Source organism: Pongo abelii, chromosome 15, assembly GCF_028885655.2.
Source record: "Pongo abelii isolate AG06213 chromosome 15, NHGRI_mPonAbe1-v2.0_pri, whole genome shotgun sequence".
In the NCBI taxonomy this organism is placed as follows: Eukaryota; Metazoa; Chordata; class Mammalia; order Primates; family Hominidae; genus Pongo; species Pongo abelii.
Window position 1 is genome coordinate 109,189,076 of NC_072000.2, and position 20,224 is coordinate 109,209,299.

At 62.1% G+C, this 20,224-nt stretch overlaps 1 protein-coding gene across 5 annotated transcripts in view; it reads left to right on the top strand.

Moving 5' to 3' along the window:
• The first annotated feature begins 5,578 nt into the window (after positions 1–5,578).
• The window catches only part of INF2 (inverted formin 2), a 31,685-nt gene continuing 17,039 nt past the window's right edge, over positions 5,579–20,224 (top strand). For 2 of the 5 annotated variants that reach the window (XM_054530587.2, XM_063715754.1), the window contains exons 1-4: positions 5,579–5,856; positions 6,436–6,529; positions 6,901–7,017; positions 18,759–19,158. In XM_054530587.2, the coding sequence (XP_054386562.2) occupies positions 18,768–19,158 (391 nt within the window). In that variant the 5' untranslated portion in view covers positions 5,579–5,856; positions 6,436–6,529; positions 6,901–7,017; positions 18,759–18,767. Of the gene's footprint in view, positions 5,857–6,435; positions 6,530–6,879; positions 7,018–18,758; positions 19,159–20,224 lie in introns of those variants that run through there. The other 3 variants (XM_063715755.1, XM_054530585.2, XM_063715753.1) reach the window with 2 other exon arrangements.

Below are 20,224 nucleotides of genomic sequence, written 5' to 3' on the forward strand. Positions count from 1 at the left end.
GGAGCAGCAAAGGTCCTCAAAAACACAGAGACCTGGGGGAGGGGTCTGCGGGTGGCTGCAATGGGGGAGGGGAGAGGTGGAGGGGAGGAGGGGCCCTGGGGAGGCAGCACAAACTGGTTTGTAGAGTGACCGCTCCGTGGCTTCCTGGTGACCCTTCCAGAATAAATCCCAAGCATGCATCCTCCTACATGCCTCAGCCTGAGGCTGCCACTCCCTGCCTCCCACCGTCCACTCCAAGAGCCTGGCTCCCCTGGGTGCCTGGGTCCCCCACCAGGGGTGTCAAAGCAGAAGGCTGGCATCAGTGACCGGCACACCTGAAGGCCCTGGAGCCGTGGGGCAGGGAGGGAGGTGTTCAGAGAGAGATGGGAGGGTGGAGGGGAGAGTGAAGGAGGAGGGAGAAGGCCCGCAGGGGAGGGCAGAGAGTCGCAGTGGTGTCCTCATTCCAGTCACCATTCCATTCATAAATACTTCCGAAACCCGCCCCACTCCCCACCACACACACACACACACACACACACGCGCACACACACACACACACACAATTACCTCCGGAGACTTTGCAGACCTACAAAGTCTTGGCACTATGTCTCTTCAAAACACAGTCCAGTGGCCAAAAATCACCTGCAAGGCATTCTAGACTTTATTTCCTTCCCTCTAAGATCATTAGGCAGGATTCAATTCATCAGCCTACAGGGCCTGCCCTGAGCCCTCTCCCCCTCTCCCCTTCTCTGCCGCCCCATCCCTGCCTCTTCTGAGTCTGCAGGGTTCAAGGCCAGAAGCAAAGCAAGTCAGAACACAGCTACACGCAGGCAGACTATGGGTTGGGGTGTGGGTGGGTCTCAGGCACTTCCCTGCTCTCAAAGGAGCACCTCCAGGGAGCCCATCTGGTGCTCCCTCCAGCCCCTCAAATTCCCAACACCAGGGTTGCAAGGCCCAGTGTCTTCTCACCTCGTTAGCTGGAGAACCCCTTCTTTAAGCAAAAGATGGCACGGACCCCCGACATAAGACAGTTCAAAGCTGAGCGGCTCTCCCCATCATGCAAGTAACCTGCGTGCCGCCACGGGGAACAGCACGCATCCCATCTGGACTCCCACCGGACAACTGAGGCAACCGAGGAGGCTGGGGAGGGGAGGGACAGCTCGAGGGCTCACTGGAGGTCAGCAGGGAGGTGGGCTGCATCTCCCGAGGGCCAGCACTGGCTCAGCCTGCTCAGCGAGGTGCCCGAAGGAGGCCCACCAGCTCTGCCAGCACCCAGCCTCTGCACCTCAGCTTTCAGCAGATAGGTTTGTGCAACAAAATATTTCATAGAAATCAAGAAACATGAGTGAACGATGCACACCACCGCGTGGATGAGTCTCAGAGACTGTGGAGCGAAAGAAGCCAGACACAAAGGTTGACATTTACATGCAATCCTAGAATGACGGATCTATGGTGGCAGAGAGGAGAAAAGCAGTTAGCTTTGGCAGGTGCCCACGGAGGGGGCTATGCAATCGAACTTTCTGCGCCCTGGAGGTGTTGCATAGTTTGCTATGGGTGGTGGTAGTTACGTGGGTTTCTATGAATGTAAAAACTCTTGGTGTGGTAGACCCAAGCTCTGGGCACCGCATGCATGCCATGCAGCAGCTCGATCTGTGACAGCGAGTCCTGTGTTCCATGGTATGGCTGCAAACACTTGACTCAGTGAATGCCGAACCTCTGCTCCTAAGGGAAATAGAGGGCCAGGTTCCTATGAGCCTCTGCTCCAGCCTTTTCAGCAACCAATCAGTTATAGAGTTATTTCTGTGTTTCTGTTAATATATGTCACTAAACTCCCAGCCAAGAGCACTACAACTCATGCCTGTACAGAGCCTGTCCAACACATGTATTTTCTCTATAGGACACATCACTTCAAAAGCAAGTATTGATCTTATTTTATCTCATTTTCAAGAGATGCAGACTGTTCTTAAGCAAGTACTGGTTTTAGGTTTACAAATAACATTTTAGCGAGTAGGCAAATTTGCAAGTACAGAATCTGTAAATAATGAGATTCTACTGTATGTGTGTGCAATATTCAAATGAAGAGGACAGAACTTCCTGCCTGACACAAGCCCCTGACTGAACGCCCCACCCACCGTCCCTTCTAAGAGCAGCAGCCTGGTCCCAGCTCTTGCCTCCCCTCCTCAGACCAGGGATAAGCCCTGACCAATGTCTACCTCCTGCAGCCAGACACAGACAGGCTGACTCAGGTGCTCCTGGAGTTTGAACTGAGAAATGCAAGAGAAGCTTGCAAAATGCTGAGAGGCTCCACAGGGGGCTGCTGAAGCCCCAGCAGGCAAAGCTTCCAGCTACAGAGCAAAAAGCCAAGGGAGGGGCAGGGAGGTGACGGGGAGGGGGGGGGGCGGTGGTGGTCGTGTCCTTGTCAGCAAGCACAGAGCAGAACAGCTGCCCAAGGTGCCACAGCTGGAAGGGTGAGTGGGTGGATGGGTGGATGAAAGGGTGGGTGGGTGGATGGGTGGATGAATGGGTGGGTAAGTGGGGGGATGGGTGGATGAGTGGATGATAGGTGGGTAGGTGGATGGGTGGATGAGTAGGTGGATGGATGTGTGGGTGGATAGGTGGGTGGGTGGATGGATGAATGGATGGGCAGATGGATGGATAAGGGTGGGTGGATGGGTGGAGGAATGGGTGGGTAGGTGGGTGGATGGGTGGATGAGCGGATGACGGGTGGGTAGGTGGATGGGTAAGTGGATGGTGGGTAGATGGATGGGTGGGTGGATGGATGAATGAATGGGCAGATGAATGGATGAGGGTGGATGGATGAGTGGATGAATGGGTGGGTAGGTGGGGGGATGGGTGGATGAGTGGATGATGGGTGGGTAGGTGGATGGATGGATGGGTAGATGGATGGATGGGTGGGTGGGTAGGTGGGTAGGTGGATGGACAAATAGATGGGCAGATGGATGGATGAGGACGGGTGGATGGGTGGATGAATCAGTGGGTAGGTGGATAGATGGATGGATGAGTGGATGATGGGTAGGTGGATGGGTAGATGGATGAAGGGATGGGCAGATGGATGGATGAGTGGATGATGGGTGGGTAGGTGGATGGGTGGATGGGTAGGTGGATGGATGTGTGAGTGGATAGGTGGGTGGGTGGATAGATGAATGGATGGGCAGATGGATGGATAAGGGTGGGTGGATGAATGGGTGGGTAGGTGGGTGGATGGGTGGATGATCGGATTAAGGGTGAGTAGGTGGATGGGTAGGTGGATGGATAAGTGGATGGACAGATGGGTGGGTGGATGGATGAATGGATGCACAGATGGATGGATGAGGTGGGTGGATGGGTGGATGAATGGGTGGGTAGGTAGGTGGATGGGTAGATGAGTGGATGATGGGTGGGTAGGTGGATGGATGGATGGGTGGGTGGATGTGTGGATGGATGAATGGATGAGCAGATGGATGGATAAGGGTGGGTGGATGGGTGGATGAATGGGTGAGTAGGTGGATGGGTAGGTGGAAGGATGAGTGGATGGACAGATGGGTGGATGGATGGATGAATGGATGGGCAGATGGATGGATGAGGGTGGGTGGATGGGTGGATGAATGGGTAGGTAGGTGGATGGGTAGGTTGATGGATGAGTGGATGGACAGATGGGTGGATGGATGAATGGATAGGCAGATGGATGGGTGAGGGTGGGTGGGTGGATGGGTGGGTAGGTGGGTGAATGGACAGATGAAGTGTAGGTGTGTGTGGGAATGGATCAATGAATGGGTGAATGGGTACATAGGTGGGCAAGGTGGGTGGACATGGGTGAGCAGGCATGTTTTCACTTACTGTAACAATGTCATTGTTCTGTAATACATTATTCTGTAACAATGTCAGAGATCATCTCAGGGCACCCCAGTAGGATGCAAAATAAAATCTCAAAAGGGGAAAAAAGATAAAAAGCATTCTGGGTGCTGAACTGATGAAGGAAATGAACCCATGGCCAGGCTGCTGCTCAGGTGGACCCCAGGAAGCCCTTCTGGGCCTGCAAGTGGCCGCCTGCTGCACGCAGGGCTGTCCTGACTGCACGGTGGCGCCAACATCAGGCTGGGAGGATTTCTCTCAGAACGCCCACGCCTGCCTGCCTGTTTCTAGCAGAACTCAAGCTGTTGGTGCCAAGGCCTGCTCTCCCCTCATCCCAATCTTCCAGCAAGAGGTAGAGGCAAGCTCTCCACAGGCCTACAGTGGCAGGGCCACTCTTGCACTCTGTGCCAGTGGCCAGGCACATGTGGCTCCGCCTGGGTGTGTCACCGTACCAGCCTGTACCTGCACGACCCTGTTCTCAGGCATCTGGGTACCCGCAGCTGTGGGCCAGCACTTGTGTACCTGGCTCCGAGGAAGGACCGACACCCAGGAGGGGAGGCTCCAGGCAGGCCATGGCTTCCAGGAAGCAGCTCCGGAAGCCGCAGGCAGTGGCTGCAGGTTGTGTGTTTCTGAGGCCAAATTGGTCCTCCCTTCAACCTCATGTCCAGGAAGCAAGCTCAGAATAGGGCCGGGATGGAGTCTGGGAGCGCTGGAGGTGCAGAGGGTTGAGGGTGAGCCACTGAAGGAAAAGAGGAGGGGGCCTCTGTATGTCTCAAAACATCAGTGCTCAAGCCGGGTTGAACCCTGCTGCCCCGGGCATGGTGGGTTCAAGCCTGACGGAAAACCCCCTTTCAGTGTCCACAGTTCCACCCACCCAGACCTCTGACCTCGGCCTCCACTACACACACACACACACACACACACACACACACACACACACACACACGCGCACACACACTCTTAATCAGGGCCCAAAGCCCTCCTCTGCGCTCCCTGCCGACCCCAGGGACTTCTCCAACCTCTCTCCAACTAAATCACATTCACCCCACCTTCTTCACCCTGCTCCGGCCTGTGCTGGCCTCTCTGGACCAGGTGTGTAGCTCGGAAGCATGACTGGGCGCAAGGGAGACAGCCCCAGGCAGAAGCGGCCCTGGGGGCGCTGGGCCTCCCTCCCCCATCAGGGCAGGAAAGGTGGACCCCTCGCCCACACCTGGCCTCCTGCTCCAGCCTCTGAGTGAGGCTCAGGACTCTGCCTTCCCCCCAGGCAGGTGGACAGGGGAGGCGGCTGCAGGTCAAAGCTCACTCCCCACCAACCTCCCCACATTCCTCCATTCACTGGATCAACAAACACACCCACTGGCCAGGGCTGCCAGGCATCAGCTCCCAACACAGATGAGTCAGCCCCGCCCGTGCCCTCCACCCCACCCTCAGGTGGTGCCAGGGCAGGCACCAATGCTCGGGTCCAGGAGTGCACCAGGAGACCCAAAGCCCAGCTTCAGGGAGGGCAGGAAGGCCTCCTGCTCTGGAAGGGGCCCTGGAGCCCGGTGTGGAGGGCCGGCGGCAGGCCTTCCAGGTGCATTCCAAGAATTGCAGATTGCCTGTCTAGGAGCAGCCGCCGCCCAGGTTGGAGGGTGTCCAGTGAGCGCCTGCCTTGGCTGGCTCCTTAGGCACACCCGGGGCTGTTGCCTGCAGCTGCTCCTGCACTGGGGCTGAGCCAGCAAACTTCCGGGGCTGGGGCTGCTGGGCAGGGCAAGGTCCGCACAGGGAGCAGACAGACACAGCCTGCAATTCCGGGCTTATCCCCACCAGAGTGGAGGCACACCGAAGCCAAAGGACATGCAGCTGGCCTCAAAGCAGAAGCTGCTTTGGGGCTGGGAAGCCATTCATGAGCCCTTCTCTCTCCCCTCACCCTCACCCTGAGCCCTGGCCGCCACGGCCCACACAGCAGGCCCTCTGGAGAGAGATGTCAGGACTCCGAGTGGAGACACTATCTGCATGTTCGTGAGCCTCATCCAGCCCTTATGGGTACTTATTCTATTTTACAGATGGGGAAACTGAGGCTCCACAGGGTCATATCCGAGCCTGAGGCCGCACAGGGAGTGCTGCCGCCGGTTCTCAGGGCAGGGGTTGTGTCTGCTCTGTCACACGTCACACGGGGGCTCCCCCAGGCCTGCCTCCCTCTGCCCTCCCTCTAGCTGCCAGGGGCCCCCAAACCCCAGGCCTGGTGCGCTGCTTCCTGCAGCTCTGACTGAGGGTCAGACGTCAGAAGGGACTTCCAGAGCTGGGGCCTGGCTCTCATCCAACCAGGCTGGCTTTCAGAGCCGACTATGGGCACGCCCCACGCTGGTCAATGTCGGCGGTGGGGGGATGGGTGCCCCCCTCAATCTAGGAGACAGATGAGGCCGGACTGCAGAGGGGTGGCAGAGAAAACCCACCCCATTGCGACACCTCCGCGGCCCTCATGCAACTGCCTCCACCAACCGGCGAAGTGCGGCTGCCCAAGGCCGCCGAGACCCCATCAAGGGTGGAAGGGGGTCAGGCAGGGCTGCGGAGAGAAGGCCACATGGGCGGGCTGGTTGATGGGTAGGCTCTCTCTCCCCAAAGCCTGGGAAGAGCCATCTCTGCCGAGGGATCCCCGGACGCGGGGACTGCGGATCCGGCTGGCTGGAACAGGAGTCCCGGGCCGGGGCAGAGAGAGGTGAGCGGCGCCTGGGAAGCCAGTGCCACCGGGAGGATGGGGGTGTAGGTGGACTGGAGGCGGTGGAGGGCAGGGACGGGGCGGACAGTGGGGGCTGAGGCGGGGGACGGCCCCGCTCTGCGCGTCCCACCCCCATCTCCGCCCACCAGGAGCAAGGCCAGCGGGGACCGCGAGGGGGCGGCCAGGATGTTCACGGGCGTGGGGAGACCCCTTAAAGCGCCCTCAGGGACCGGCCACAGTGGGCGGGGCCACCCCCAGGGACCCCCCCCAGGCCCCGCCCCCGGCCCGCGCTCGCTCCCCACGTGGCCGCTGACGGGCGGGGCGGCACCTCCTCTTCCTCCCGCCCGCCCCGCCCGCCCCGCGCCCGCCAGGAGCCACCGTCCGAGCTTTGCGGAGCGCCGCAGTGGGCACCGGCTGCCCGCAGCCCCTGACCCGGCCCCGGACGGAGCGCCGGCCGCACCACCGCCCTCTGGCCGTTGCCTCACCGGGTAAGTCCTTGGCCTCGGGGTCCGCTAGGAGCCTCAGGGGAAACTGAGTCCGGGAGGAGGCAGGGGCGTGCTTGGGTCCAGGAGTGAGGTTCCGGGTTGCGGCGTGTGTGCCCAGGTGGCGGCGGGCGGTCCCGCGGCGCAGGGTACAGTTCCCGGGCGGGGACCCCAGGGCGCCCCTGGCCCCCCGGCTCCGCGCGCCCCGCTCGGGACTATGGTCCTCCGCGCCGAGGCACCGCCCGAACGCGCACTGCCTGCAGAGTGGTGGGCCCAGGGTCGGCCGGGCCTACTCCCAGGGCAGGCGGGATTTCTGCGCCTCGCGGCTGCCACATCCTGACCATGAATCAGCCACAGTTGGGAAAATAAACTTCAACTTCGGGTCCGCCGCCCGGGTGGCACCCCGAGGTGCGCGCCGGCCTGCGGCCCCACCCTGACTGCTTGGCTTCCAGCTGCCCACTCGCAGGTGGGCGCACAGGGGGCCCTCCCCACCCCCAACCGCTGGCAGGCTTAGGGAATCAGCCTCCATCACAGCTCTCTGTTCCTTTTGGGTGGGGTAGGAGCCAATCCCTGTGCGCCCCCAGACCCACCCGTCAACCCTCTAACTGGGGAGTCGCCCCAGGAGTGACCATGACTAAGGAGGGGAAGCCAGGGTGACCAGCTGTGTCCCTGACCACCCCCAGTCCCCCCTGGGGAGCACAGGCGTGGGGGGTGGTCTGTCTGTCTGTCTCGGCCTTCCGGGGCTCAAGCTCCCCACCCAGGGCTCCCACAGCTCAGCTGTGACCACAGCATTATTGCCCACTCCAGCTGGACTCACCAGGAGGCAGAGAGGCAGAGACCCTGCCCAGGCAGGGAACCAGGAACCCAGGAACCGGGCCAGAGGTCAGGCACACCCAGAAGGCGCTGGACGTAGGAAATTCCCTTACTGCCAGCCCTGCCCCTCTCTCTGGCACTGGAATGGAGCAGGATACTTGCCCTCTTCAGGCCTCAGTTTCCACATTTGCACTCTGAAGGGTGGGACAGCAGCTCAGGCTGGGATCTGCTCCCTGCCACCCTGCACTGGGAAGGTGGGGTCCCAGAGCAGCGCCTCAGACCCCGAGGGTGCCACCCAGCCAGGGGCTTTCAGGGTGTGGGTGCTCTGCCCCCAGTGCAGCAAATAGCAGCATTGGGTTCCAGGCCTGGGGTCTGAGACCTCACACTGCTCCCACCCCTACCAGCGCAGCAGCAATTTTCTGTTCTAAAAGCCAGGTTGGTGCAGTGGGCCCTCCTGGAACCTGAGGGAGCTGAACCCTGCCCAGGCCCTGCCCTCCCATCCCTGGACTGTCATGGGCCCTGCAGCCTGGCAAAGGGGGTGTCACTAGTGGGGACAGACCAAGTGGCCAGGTGCTACTGTAGCCTCCACCTCCAGGGCTCCTGAGCAGTGAAGAGTTAACCTTCAGGTGAGCGCCCACTTTGTGGAGGAGCTGACGGCTGTCAAGTGAATGACACACACCGCACATGTGGGGACGTGGAAGCTCCTACCTGAAATAGACTCTGCGCCTTCCATCAAAGTGCAGTTACTTCCTGGGTTGGAAAAGTTATGGGGTTCGTGCAGGCTGCGGGAGGGGTGGGTGGTGACTGGAAAGTGATGTGGTGCTGCCTGTGGGTGTGGGGCAGGACGCAGCTGGCCCAGCTCTGGACGGGGACAGTGAAGTAAGCTCAAGCCCCTGGCTTTTTGCTGGTGCCTGGAGGTCAAATTTCCCTGTAGTCAGGAATGAGATCTGACTCCCTGCTGCCAGCCCCTCCCCTACCTCCATCTTGCAAACAGCAGGTGTCTGATAGGTGTGTGGTTCATGGCCCAGTGGACACATTACACTGGAGAAGGCACACCCACCTCTGTTTTCAGGATGGTGGATGGGAAGGCCGGGAGGTGGAGGCCACATACGAGCCAGTCTCTGGAGGGTAGTCTCCAGGGGCCACAGCAGACCCAGGCCTAGTGGACACCTAAAGTCAAAGACAAAGTCCTACCAACGGTGGGAAGGAGAGAGGGCAGGGGCGCGGGCTCCCTGTTGCTGGAGGGGTGAGCAGGGTCCAACCACCTGGCCCCCTGTTAGAGAAGCTTCCACTCCTGCCAGCCTCACCCTAGGAGAGAGAGTCCTGCCTGGTCTGCCTCTGAGCACCCAGACAGCCTGAGTCCTGAGCTGGGGTGGGGTCTGCTCACACAGCTGCCCCCCAGCCCAGTGCCAGTATACCCTGGTGACCACCAGGCCAGGAGAGCAGGGCAGACTGGTGGTGCCTGTCCTCTCCTGAGGGGCCTTCCTCTCTCACAGCCCTTTCTAAGCTGTAATTAAATAAGGAACCACAGGGGCTACTCAGGGTCACCCCTCTGAGGGCTCATGTCAGTCCCTGAGGGCCAGCCTCAGGCCGGGCCTGTCCACTCACCATTCACACCAGCCTGGGCAGGGTCTGTGGGCTGGGTGGGTGAGTGGGTGAGGAGGGAAGGAATGAGCCAACCTGCCGAGTCCCTCTGCACGGTCTCCCACCCTCATCCCTCCCAGCGCGGCGTGGGTCCTGCAGGAGTGTTCATTTCACAGATGAGGCATGGGACAGTCAGTGCCATTTTACATTCAGTGCCATCCATTCTGCCAGGAGGTGCTGATAAAGCCCCTACTGTGTGCATCTGCCCTTGTGCCCAGAGCCTGGAGCCCAGCCCTACTCAGCACTGTGCCAGGCAGGTACAGGGCACTTACTGGGGGCCAGGGTGCAAATGGGCTGGCCCCACAGAGTAGCTGGAGGTCAAGGCCCCCCACCCCTTGTTGCTACCACTGGGGTAGGCTCAGGGTGCTGGCACTGCCACTCTGGGAATAGGACAGGCCTGTCCTGGTCAAATAGCCGTTACCGGGCCTCCAAACTCAGGGGTTGGTGGGGCAGGAATAGGCCCGCCCTCCAGGCAACCACCTGTGTCACTCCAGAGCAGCCCATGCAGACAGACAACTGCCCAAGGGCCAGCCTGGACCCCGGAGCCCTCCCGGCCAGTCGGCCTCGGTCACAGCCTGGGTGGAACGACCAGCGTGGTCGCAGCCCGGATGGGATGACTAGCGTGGCGGCCCTGAGGACAGAATGGCCAAGGGCAAGGGCCAAGACTGCTTTCCTCTCTCGCCTGCAGCTTTTCCCAGAGGCAGCAGGGAGGGAGAGAGAGGGGCCAGGAAAGTCCCGAGAGAAGGGCCAGGCTGGGCCGCCCCGAGCCTCTGTGCCCTCAGTTCACTCCTGTTCTCACCCCAGAAGAGTGACTGGCCGTGGCTGGGGCACCCTCTGTCTCCCTCAGCCGCAACCTCTGTCTGTTGGAAATGGCATGGAGACCCGGAAGGAGCAGATGGGCACCACTGGAGGCCTAGCCAGGCTCCCGGCCGCCGATCAAGGCCTTCGCAGGGTCAGAGGGACACGGGAAGATGCTGCCAAGGCCCCTGGCCCTGGTGCCCTGGGCAGGGACCCCCTGCTCCCATGCTGTGACAGCGCTCTACCACCCCACCTGCTTCCTGTGACCTGGACACAGTCTGAGCACCCCAAGGTCCAAAGTGGGAGAGGTGGGGTGGGGGAGAGGGGGTGGGGTGGATTGGAGGCTGCCCTACTGTTACAGGGCTCTGCCCCGGGCCCACCTCACAGTGAAGGCAGAGGCCCCCAGGCAGCCCTTGGTGGCCAGAACTCAACCAGGAGCCACACCGGGGGCGGAGGGCAGGCTGTCTGCTTCCCATTTTGCAGATGAGGGCTAGTGTCAAAGCCTAGCTTTGAGGCTAACCGAGGGCACAGTTGAGGAGGGAGGGAGAGAGAAGCAGTGGCCACTGAGCACACAGCCCTGGGTAGTGGCTTTTCTGTATCATCTCCAAGCCCCCATTCGGCTGCTGTGGGCAGAGGCCAGCCCCAGCCCCTCACTCTGCCCAGCCAGTGGCCGGCCACCCAGCACGCATGGCATCCCAGTGGGCATGGCCAGTGGTGCAGGGGTTTGTTCGTGCCTGAGCTGTCCTGGCCCTCGCCGGGTCGGGGGTGGACGTGGCCAGCTGTGCGAGGAGGGCCAGCATCCCACTGGCCTCCATCTCCCCATCTGTACCTGGGTCCTTGCAGGCCCTGGGACATGGCCTCGGTGTGCAGCCTGCCTGTCCCACCCTCTGTGCCCCTGGGTCCCTGTTCCTGCTCCAGGCACAGCTCAGACTGTCGCCTGCACCCAGCCTACACTGGGAGGAGGACACAGGGCAGGGGTGAGGGAGTAGCCACCTGTCCCCACCTGCCTCTACTTCCACCTTGTGCACAGACATGAGTGGCCTGAGAACGGGAGCCCCTTGGGGACACCCAGGGCCCCTGCCTATGCTTCCATGTGCAGAGGGCCCCCCCCGGCTGCCTCTTGCCTGGGCCAGGCCAGGCTGTGGAGGCGTAGGCAGAACAGTGAGGGTCTGCCTGCAGGAGCTGGCAGAGCCATGGGCTGGACCCAGGAGGGGCCACATGGGCGGTGCTGGCTCAGCCAACCCAGGTCAGAGCTACGGGGCCCTGGAGAACATCCTGGCCATTTTACAGATGAGAAAACTGAGTCCAGAATGGGCCTGGCTGTCCCAGGCCCCTGGCACCCTCGTGTCCCAGCAAGCATTGCCAAGCGGCATGTTGCACCCACACTGAGGATCTTGTTTGCCCAGTTGGGCCTGACGGGCTCCCTGGCACTGGCTGCCTGGAGCAGAGGTCAAAAGATGCTGAGCAGGGGCTGGGAAGACTCATGCAACGTCCTAGCTCCGTCCCAGCCGCCAAGCAGGAGGTGGGCTGAGCGGGAAGGCGGGTGGTCAGTGCGTGGTTATGCACTGGCATTACAGGCGGCATCTCGTCGATCTGTCAGTAAGCTGTGGGGTTGGCATTGGCACACTCATCTGCATTTGAGGACGGGAACCAGGAGATCCTATGGGTCACAGGCCGGTCAGCGGCAGAGCCCGGTCTCACCCAGAATCAGAGCTGTCCCCCACCCTGGGCCCTGGCAGCAGCCCCTGGCCATGCTGGGTGCGCAGGCTCAGCCTCTCCCCCACTCTCAATCTGTCTTTGTTCTCCCTGCTCCTGGGAAGGCAGCTGCTAGTGGGGATGTGGGCTGGGGGCAGGGACCATGGAGCCTGGCTCGTGGGCAGGCAGCGGGCAGCCGTCTTGTCCTGGCACAGGCAGGGTGGGGGCTGGGCACCCTGGGGCCCAGCTAGGCACACAGCAATCAGGACCTGATCCCTGAAGCCGGGGCCTGGCTCCAACGAGCTGCTGCCCTTCCCCCTCCCAGGTTGAGGGAGGCCTTTTCTGAGGACAGGGGGACCCGGGGGCCTCGAAGGAGGCATCTCTGAGTGTGTCTGGTCTGGGGGGAGGAAACCCAGGTGGGGGGATTCTGGTGATGAGCTCCTGGTCTTCGTGCTCCTGGCCACCTGCCCTCATTGCCCAGCAGACCGCCTGCAGGGTACGTCTGGGGCCTGTGATAGGCCAGCCCTGGGCTCATGCCACCTGCAGGGCCTGATCAGGCCCTGTGCCCTCCCCAGTCCCTAACCATAGATCTGCACACGCCACTCCCAGCCACAGCCATGGTAGGTGCTGGCAGGCCCTCAGGCTCAGGAAGTACTTCCAATGCAGCCGCTCGTCCCCCCACGCCTCTCCCTGGGCCCCCAGACTCCAGCCCAGACCCCTGAGAATGCCAGAGGTGACCAGGCCCTCAGGCAGCACCCCGTTGGCCCTGCTCTTTGTGCAGTGGAGACACTGTGGCCTGGAGAAGGCCCATCCGGTGACTGGTGAGCCGCCCACCCGCCCAGGCCCTGCATACCCTCAGTGCAGGTGGAAGCAAGAGCCGGGCTTCCTGGCATGGGGCCTCCGCCCTTCCTGTCCTCCCTTGCCTGGGCTGCGTTTTCCGACCCTCCTCCCAGTGAGCCCTCCTCCCAGTGAGCCGGGGCATTTCCTGTTTGCTGCATCCCCCCACCCCCCCTACAGAGCCCTCCTCCCTGTGGCTTCCACAGGGCTCTGTTCCTAACCCAGGAAGATGCACCTCCCCCAGGCCCATTGTCTGCCCTAGATCCTGGGGACACAGAGAGCCCAGCTGTAGCCTGGCTCCCGGACCAGTGGTGTCCCCTGGCGTTCAGTGTTGGCCAGCCCAGACCCCCCAGCCGCCTCCACCGACACTTGCCAGAGTGCCATGAAGGACCCCTGGCTCCCAGCTCTGCTCTCTGGGTGACCCAAGCAGGGGCTGCCACTGCTCTGAGCCCAGCTTCCCTCTGTGAGATGTTGCTGTCTTTTGATCATTTTGCTTGCTTTCTTCCTCAGTATAAAACGACCATATTCATCCGAGATGCAGCTTCAGTTAGTGATTGGGCAGGTGTCCTGGTGGTATCACACCCACCATGTGATTGAAATCCGTCACCATGCCGCCTGCTTCCCATCTTTGTCTTCTGATCATGACGCTGCTGAGAGCGCCTTTCTGCCCACCTGCTCCCAGGGGACCCTTCTGTCCTGCTGTGGGTCCCCACAGTGACCCGGGGGCCCTCTTTGCACAACAAGCGGAGTTCAAGATCTTGGAGGGCTTTGGAGGCAGGAGCCTTGCACTCCATCCAGATCTTGGGGACTGCAGGCGGCATGAGGCTGAAATGCTTCTTGGGTGTGACAGTGAGGACACAGCCAGCCCTCACCAAGGCCCAGTGCGCCCCATGCCCCTGGACAGGTGGCAGTGGGTGGACCCCCATCCTCACCTGCCTTGAGGCCCCCTGTGCACAGGCCCTCCCTGGGCCTTGCCGGCAGTCGGTGAGCCACCAGGTCAGTAAAGGTCCCTCAAGGGGCTGTTGTCCTGGTGGGGAAGGTGACACATGCTGGAGGCTCAAAGGAGCTGGGAGTCTGAGTGTGAGGGAGGGGAATGGGAATCATGGCAGGACAGGTTCAGCTCCAGGTGCCTCCACTGCCCTGCAGGGCCTGGGCTGCCGAGAACCCCAGGGTGCTGCCAGGAACGCGTGCAGTCCTGGAGATCCATGGGTTGCCAAGCAGTGGAAAAATTGGGGCTCTCGGAGGAGCTAAAAATACAGTGTGGCAGCCCCTGCCTCCTAGTTCCGGAATCCTCTCCTGCCATTCTGCCCGCCCACCCCGTGGAAGACAAGCTCCCTCCCTGCACCCCCACCACCAACGCTGGCTCAGGGCCCAGAAGCACCCAGCCCTGTGCCGGTGCCAGAAGGGCAACACCATAGCTGCCTGCCCACTCCCAGGCAGTGGCCCCCCACAGGTGCTCATGTGCCCAGCCGGTGCCTGCCCTACCCCCGCCACTGCTTCAGGGTCCCCAGAGCCCCTTCGTCCCAGCCACAGAAGGCAGTACCTGCCGCCCCAGGGCTGCCAGGCTCAGGGCTTGGCCTGTTCCTCGTGGGGGCCTGGACCCAGGCAGACCTCTCCCTTCCCTACCAGTGGGGCCTTCACAGGGGAGGGGGCTGTCCCAGGCAGACTCAGAACATGTCACAGCGGGGCCTCCAGGCCCACTGGTGCTGGCCGAGGGCATAGGACCCCCCACACTGTGCTGTGGAAGGCCATCCTCACCTGGCTTTTGGGAGGCAAGTGAGGGAGCCGAGACCTGGGGGCTTCAGTGGCTGGCTCAGGTCCCTCACATGCTGGGATTCAAGCCTGCGTACCCTAACCCCGCCTGCATGCCGCTCAGGGCCATGGGCCCATGCAGGAGCCCCCAGCTACTCTCCACAGCTCGGTGCTGGGCCTGCCTCGAGAGCCCACACTCCCTGGCTCTGGTTTTCTGTCTGCACCGCAGGGGCTAGGCACATGGCCGCAGGTCTAGTGAGGTCCAGCATGGACCTATCCCCACCCACACCACACACACTCAGCTTGACTGTTGACTGCCAGGCGGGGCGGTGGCCCGGTGGCTTCCCGAGAGTCAGTGCAGCTGCCCTAGCGTGTAGGCATTCGGATGGAGGTGCTGGCATCACCACACCAGGCTGGCCAGGCCCAGGCCCAGAGGGGGACCCTGCCTGCCGGAGCTGGAGTCTGAGGGGAGAGGCATGGCCCCGTCCTCTGGAAGCCCCATGCTATTGGTTGACAAAAGCAAGTGCTGAAGAACCGTGGTGATGTCCCACTAGCATGCGTGGGGTGAGCCCCTCAGACCTCGGAGTCTTCATCTGCAGAAGACCCTGCCCTGTGCAGTTCCATTGGTGCTGGTGGACTGCCGGGGGTGGGGTGGATGGGACACCCCTTCTTGGTGCCCTGACCCTTTTGCTGTCCGAGGCATGGTGTCTGGTCTGAGCCATGGGTACTGGGCCCTGCAGAGCCTGGATGGTCCTGCCCTGCCTCAGCCAGAGCTGGTGCCGGCTGTAGAAAAGATTGCGAAGAACGCAAATTCCTGTGCCTGTGGGGAAGTGGCCACGCCCTACAGCCGGGGCTGGGGAGCTCTGAGGACACATTCCTACGCTGGTGGCCCCGCCAACCCACTTTCCAGATGGAGAGTAGAGGGGAAGGGTAGCCTGCCCAGGGGCACACAGCTCAGCAATGAGACTCCCGCCCCCTTCCCTTCTCAGTTGGCACTGGCGCCTTCCAGCGTATTGTTCCCCATAGCCCCGTGCCCCTGAGATCAGTAAACTGTGGATTCCTTCTGGAATCCTTGCAGAAGTGGACACCACCCCCCAGTGAGAACAGGCAAGGCTGTTTGTGCAGAGCTCACTGTAGCAGGGAGTCGGCCACTGCCACCCGCGTTTAGCAGAGACTCACAGGCGGGCGGGGAAGTGGGAAGCCTCATGGTTTTCTCATATGGATACTTCACTCTATACATAGAAAGCTTTTTATAGACACAGGGAAGGCTCGGGGATGCCCTGAGAGAGGCTGCTGGCTGGAAGTTGGGCTCCTATGAGATGGGAAAAAATCACAGAAGCTGTCAGTTATTAACCAGGTCCCGGCCATTTGGGGCCAGTGGCCAGATTGCAGGTCACAGTGCTGCATATACGGTCTGGCCATAGTGTGTTTGCAGGTTCAGCCTCATGCTGAAAAGCAGTTGGAACATTCCCCGTGTCCAGCCTGACCGGGGGGCCTGGATGAGATCGGGCAGCCTTGGTGGCATCACAGGAGAAGGAAAGCAGCTCTGGCCTCAGCCTCCGGGTCCTCAGCCGGAGCCCCGTCTATGCCGGGCCGCAGCCCAGCAAGGCCCTGCTACACTCACTGCCCCCAGACAGCACCCGGTGGGGCACGGCCCACTGGGGCAGCTCAGACACAGAGCTGGGCAGCTCAGACACAGAGCTGGGCAGCTCAGACACAGAGCTGGGCAGCTCAGACACAGAGCTGGGCAGCTCAGACACAGAGCTGGGCAGCTCAGACACAGAGCTGGGCACCCAGGCACGGGGGTACAGGAACCTGATGGGCAGGAGGGCCAGTTTCCTCCACCGTGGCTCCACCCCACTGACCAAGGGGGCTCCTCTTGACTGGGGTCTTTCAGGGGCTTGCACAGGGCAAGGAGCGCTGGGCAGTGCCAAGAGGGACAGTACTCAGCTCAGGGAGCTCCTTCTGTGTCCAGGGACACCCTGGGGCCTGGGGCACGGTGGCTGTCAGCAGCACTGCTTGTCTCTAAAAGGTCAGGATTTTTTGCATGGAGGGACCCCCAGGGCTCTTGGCTGGAGAGGACACTCTGGATGCCAGGGGCCGGGCCTGGGAGAGTTCATAACTCCGTCCACTCAGCCTGTGCCAAGGGGACAGGGACTCCGGCCAATGGAGGCGGGGGGGGAAAGGAGGGTCAGTTCTGGGGCCTCTTTAGGCAGCAACAGCCAAGGTGGGTGGGAATATATGCAGAGGCCCGGCTGCCTGGCTCTTCACAGTGGTGGGAGCAACCCTCCTGCCACCAGGAGGGGCGTTGGGGACCTGAGGCTGCCTGGGAGGGACCCGGGTGGCTCTGGCAGCTCAGCGGTCAGCAGCGATGAGAAGCCAGGGGAGCGTGAGGAGCAGCCCAGGGCAGGGCCCAGAGTGGGTGGGCAGAGGCGGCCGGAAGGTCCTGCGCATCTGGGTGAGTGGACAGCCACTGGGTGACCAAGAGGGCTGGGCCTGGGTGAGTGGCTTAAAACCACAGTGGGCCGGGGGCTCTGGGCTCTCCGTTCTACAGTGCCCAGACCAGGACCCCCTTCAGGGAGGAGGGGCAGCCCAAGGACAGCCTCTCAGGATGCTCCTGGCAGCCTGATGCTGGAGGTGCAGAGGAGGAAACTGAGGCCTAGGCAGGATGAGTGACTGGGCCCAGGTCTGCTGGCGAGGGCCCGAGCTGGGGACATGCAGATCAGAACTCTGGCTTACACCTGTCAGGCTGCCTCCGCAAAGGAGCTCACTGGCCCCCCGGGGCAGTTGGACAGGCGGAGGGCTGAGGGGCAGTGCGGGGAGTAGGGGCTGGACTGCAGAAACACCAGGCGTGGTCGTGGGCCAGTCTGGAGAGTGGGCCTGAGACCTCAAGGGCAGGTGCTCCAGGACACTCCCTAGGCAGGAGGGGAAGAAGGGCCTCCAGTGGTGAGGACAGCAGTGGGGCTGGGGCCAGAGCCTCCTGGGGAGGCAGGCGCTTGGGTGCTCGACCCCGCTCAGCTCCTGTGACCTCAAATGCCCCTCGGCCTGGGGTCCCCTGACTTACCGGGTTGGGCAGCGCTTGAAGAAAAGCCATGTGGGACTGTGGGCACAGACCCAGCTTCTCTGGGACCCAGCCGCCTCCAGTTCCCCACCTGTTGAGGGAGGTATAAAGTGCCTGCCTTGGAGGTGGTAGGAAGCCGAGGGCCAGGGTAGAGAGTGCCGGGCCAGGGTGGAGGCTCAGAGCGTGTCCCTGCCAGGCCCGGCCCCGAGCTCCCTCCCCGAGGCTCCACGCTGCCGTTCTCAGACGCTAAATATAAGATCTGAGCCATACATGGTTGCAGGAGGGCCTGGGATGCCCCTGACCTTCGAGGCCAGTTCCCAGGGTCTGTGGTTGGGGACAGCGGCTGGGGGGATGTGGTGGCGTGGAGCTGGTGTCAGAGGTGCAACCCGCCTGTCCTGCTGTTCTGTTTTGGGGAAAGGCACGTGTTGGGGCTCTTCTGGGCTGGGCCTGTTACCCGAGTGTTCCCAGGGCTGGTGTCAGACCTGTTGCGACTGAATCCTGGTAAAACCCTGAGTGCCAAGGGTCTCTGTCTTCCTGTTGGTGTGAGCCCCCCACCCACGTGCGGATAGGCAGACTGAGGCCCAGGGGAGACCCGGGAGCCGCCCCTCCTCCCCAGCCACGCTGCTGACGCTGTGGGCAACTCAGGCATGCCTGAGGTTTGGAATCTCCCTGTCCATATTGTCCACTGGGGCGGGGGAAGTGCCTTGGGGTGAGATAAGGCAGCCTCGGATGCGCCGTTTTGTTGCATCATTACCATGGATAATGTTCCAGCCAGTGGAGCCTCCCGCTCCCCCGAGTCCTCCCCAAGCTCATCCGGTCCCGTCAGTCTGCAGGGACCGTGCTGGCCTCGCGGTGCAGGTTTCTGAGCCGACTCCTCCCCTCCCAGCCCTGAGCCCCGGGGTCCTCATGCGCGCAGTGGGGCCCTTCCTGCTGCCGCCTCAGTTGCTGAAATTCGGTCAGGGATGGGTACAGAGAAGCCTAAGATATAGTGAGGGACACAGTGCTACCCCTAACCCTCAGCATGGCACGTGAGCAGGAATTGCAGCAGAGAAACTGAGACCCAGAGAAGTGGCCCCGCCCGCACTGGTGGCCAGGAGGACAGCCCCCATCCCCTCCCCTCTGACGGCTCCCTGCCCTCTGCCCGCAGCTCGGCAAGATGTCGGTGAAGGAGGGCGCACAGCGCAAGTGGGCAGCGCTGAAGGAGAAGCTGGGGCCACAGGATTCGGACCCCACGGAGGCCAACCTGGAGAGCGCGGACCCTGAGCTGTGCATCCGGCTGCTCCAGATGCCCTCTGTGGTCAACTACTCCGGCCTGCGCAAGCGCCTGGAGGGCAGCGACGGCGGCTGGATGGTGCAGTTCCTGGAGCAGAGCGGCCTGGACCTGCTGCTCGAGGCGCTGGCGCGGCTGTCGGGCCGCGGCGTCGCACGCATCTCGGACGCCCTGCTGCAGCTCACCTGCGTCAGCTGCGTGCGCGCCGTCATGAACTCGCGGCAGGGCATCGAGTACATCCTCAGCAACCAGGGCTACGTGCGCCAGCTCTCCCAGGGTGAGCCGCAGTGCGGGAGGGCCGCCCAGGCGGACGCTAGGGACCTGGTATGAGGCTTCAGGCCCAAAAGGCCCCCGGAAGCCTGGGGACCCACCGGGAGGAAGCGCAGCCAGACAGGCAAGGAGGGCTTCCTGGGCTCAGGAAAAACTTTCACATTGATTCCGAGTCTGAGGCTTCCAGGTCATCCCAGTCCCTGCACTGCTGCATCAGCGGTCCCTCTGTGCTCCTCTGTTCGGTGGCTGTGCCCCACCCTTCCTCCACGTCCTGTGCTGGCTCCCACCCTATGGGCTCTCTGCCCTTGTCCACACCTCGGCGGCAGGAGTCACCTGACACCTGAGTCAGAGATGCGAATCCACCCAAGTGGCTCCTACATACACCTGCCTGGCTCCAAGCCCTTCAGCCTCAGCCCAGACAGAGCCCTTCAGGTCTGGCCCACACCTACTGATGGTGTCACCCTCCACTCCCAGCGCCTTCCTCCCCACCCTGTCCCCTACTCCAGCACCCAGGGGACTCGTCCCCGGCAGGCAGGCAGGAAGGCAGGCCGGCCCCTGGTCTCTGCCTCTGCTCGTGTTTTCTGCCTTTGCGTCCTCCAAGGTCCTGCGCTAAGCCTTTAAGCCCCAGCTCACTTTCCCCTCCTCCAGGAAGTCTCCCCAGGCTGTGCCCAAAGCTAGTCCCGGCCCCTTGAGAGAAACCCTTGCTGTGCCACTCCATGGCTGCTGCCAGGTCCCACCGATGCTTGGGGATGAGCTAGGGTGGGCAGTGATGGGCGGGGCTGGGCCCATGGGGGCGGCAGGTACCTGTGCGGGCAAGCAAGCCAGAGGCGCCTCGTTTCTGTCGGACCCAGGGGACAGAGGCAGGTGTAGAGGCCAGCCACTCTCAGCCTGTCTCCCCAACCTGGGCCTGGCAGAGCCCCTCTGTGGAGTCTTTTGTGAATTGTTCTCAGCAGGGTCAGATGAGAGACACCCCCAGAACTTTCACAGCTCCAGATGGGGTGGGAGGCAGGGGTTCATAGGAATGAGGTTGTGTCTGCCATAAACACAGTAAGTGCTGCATTGGGAGAAAACCT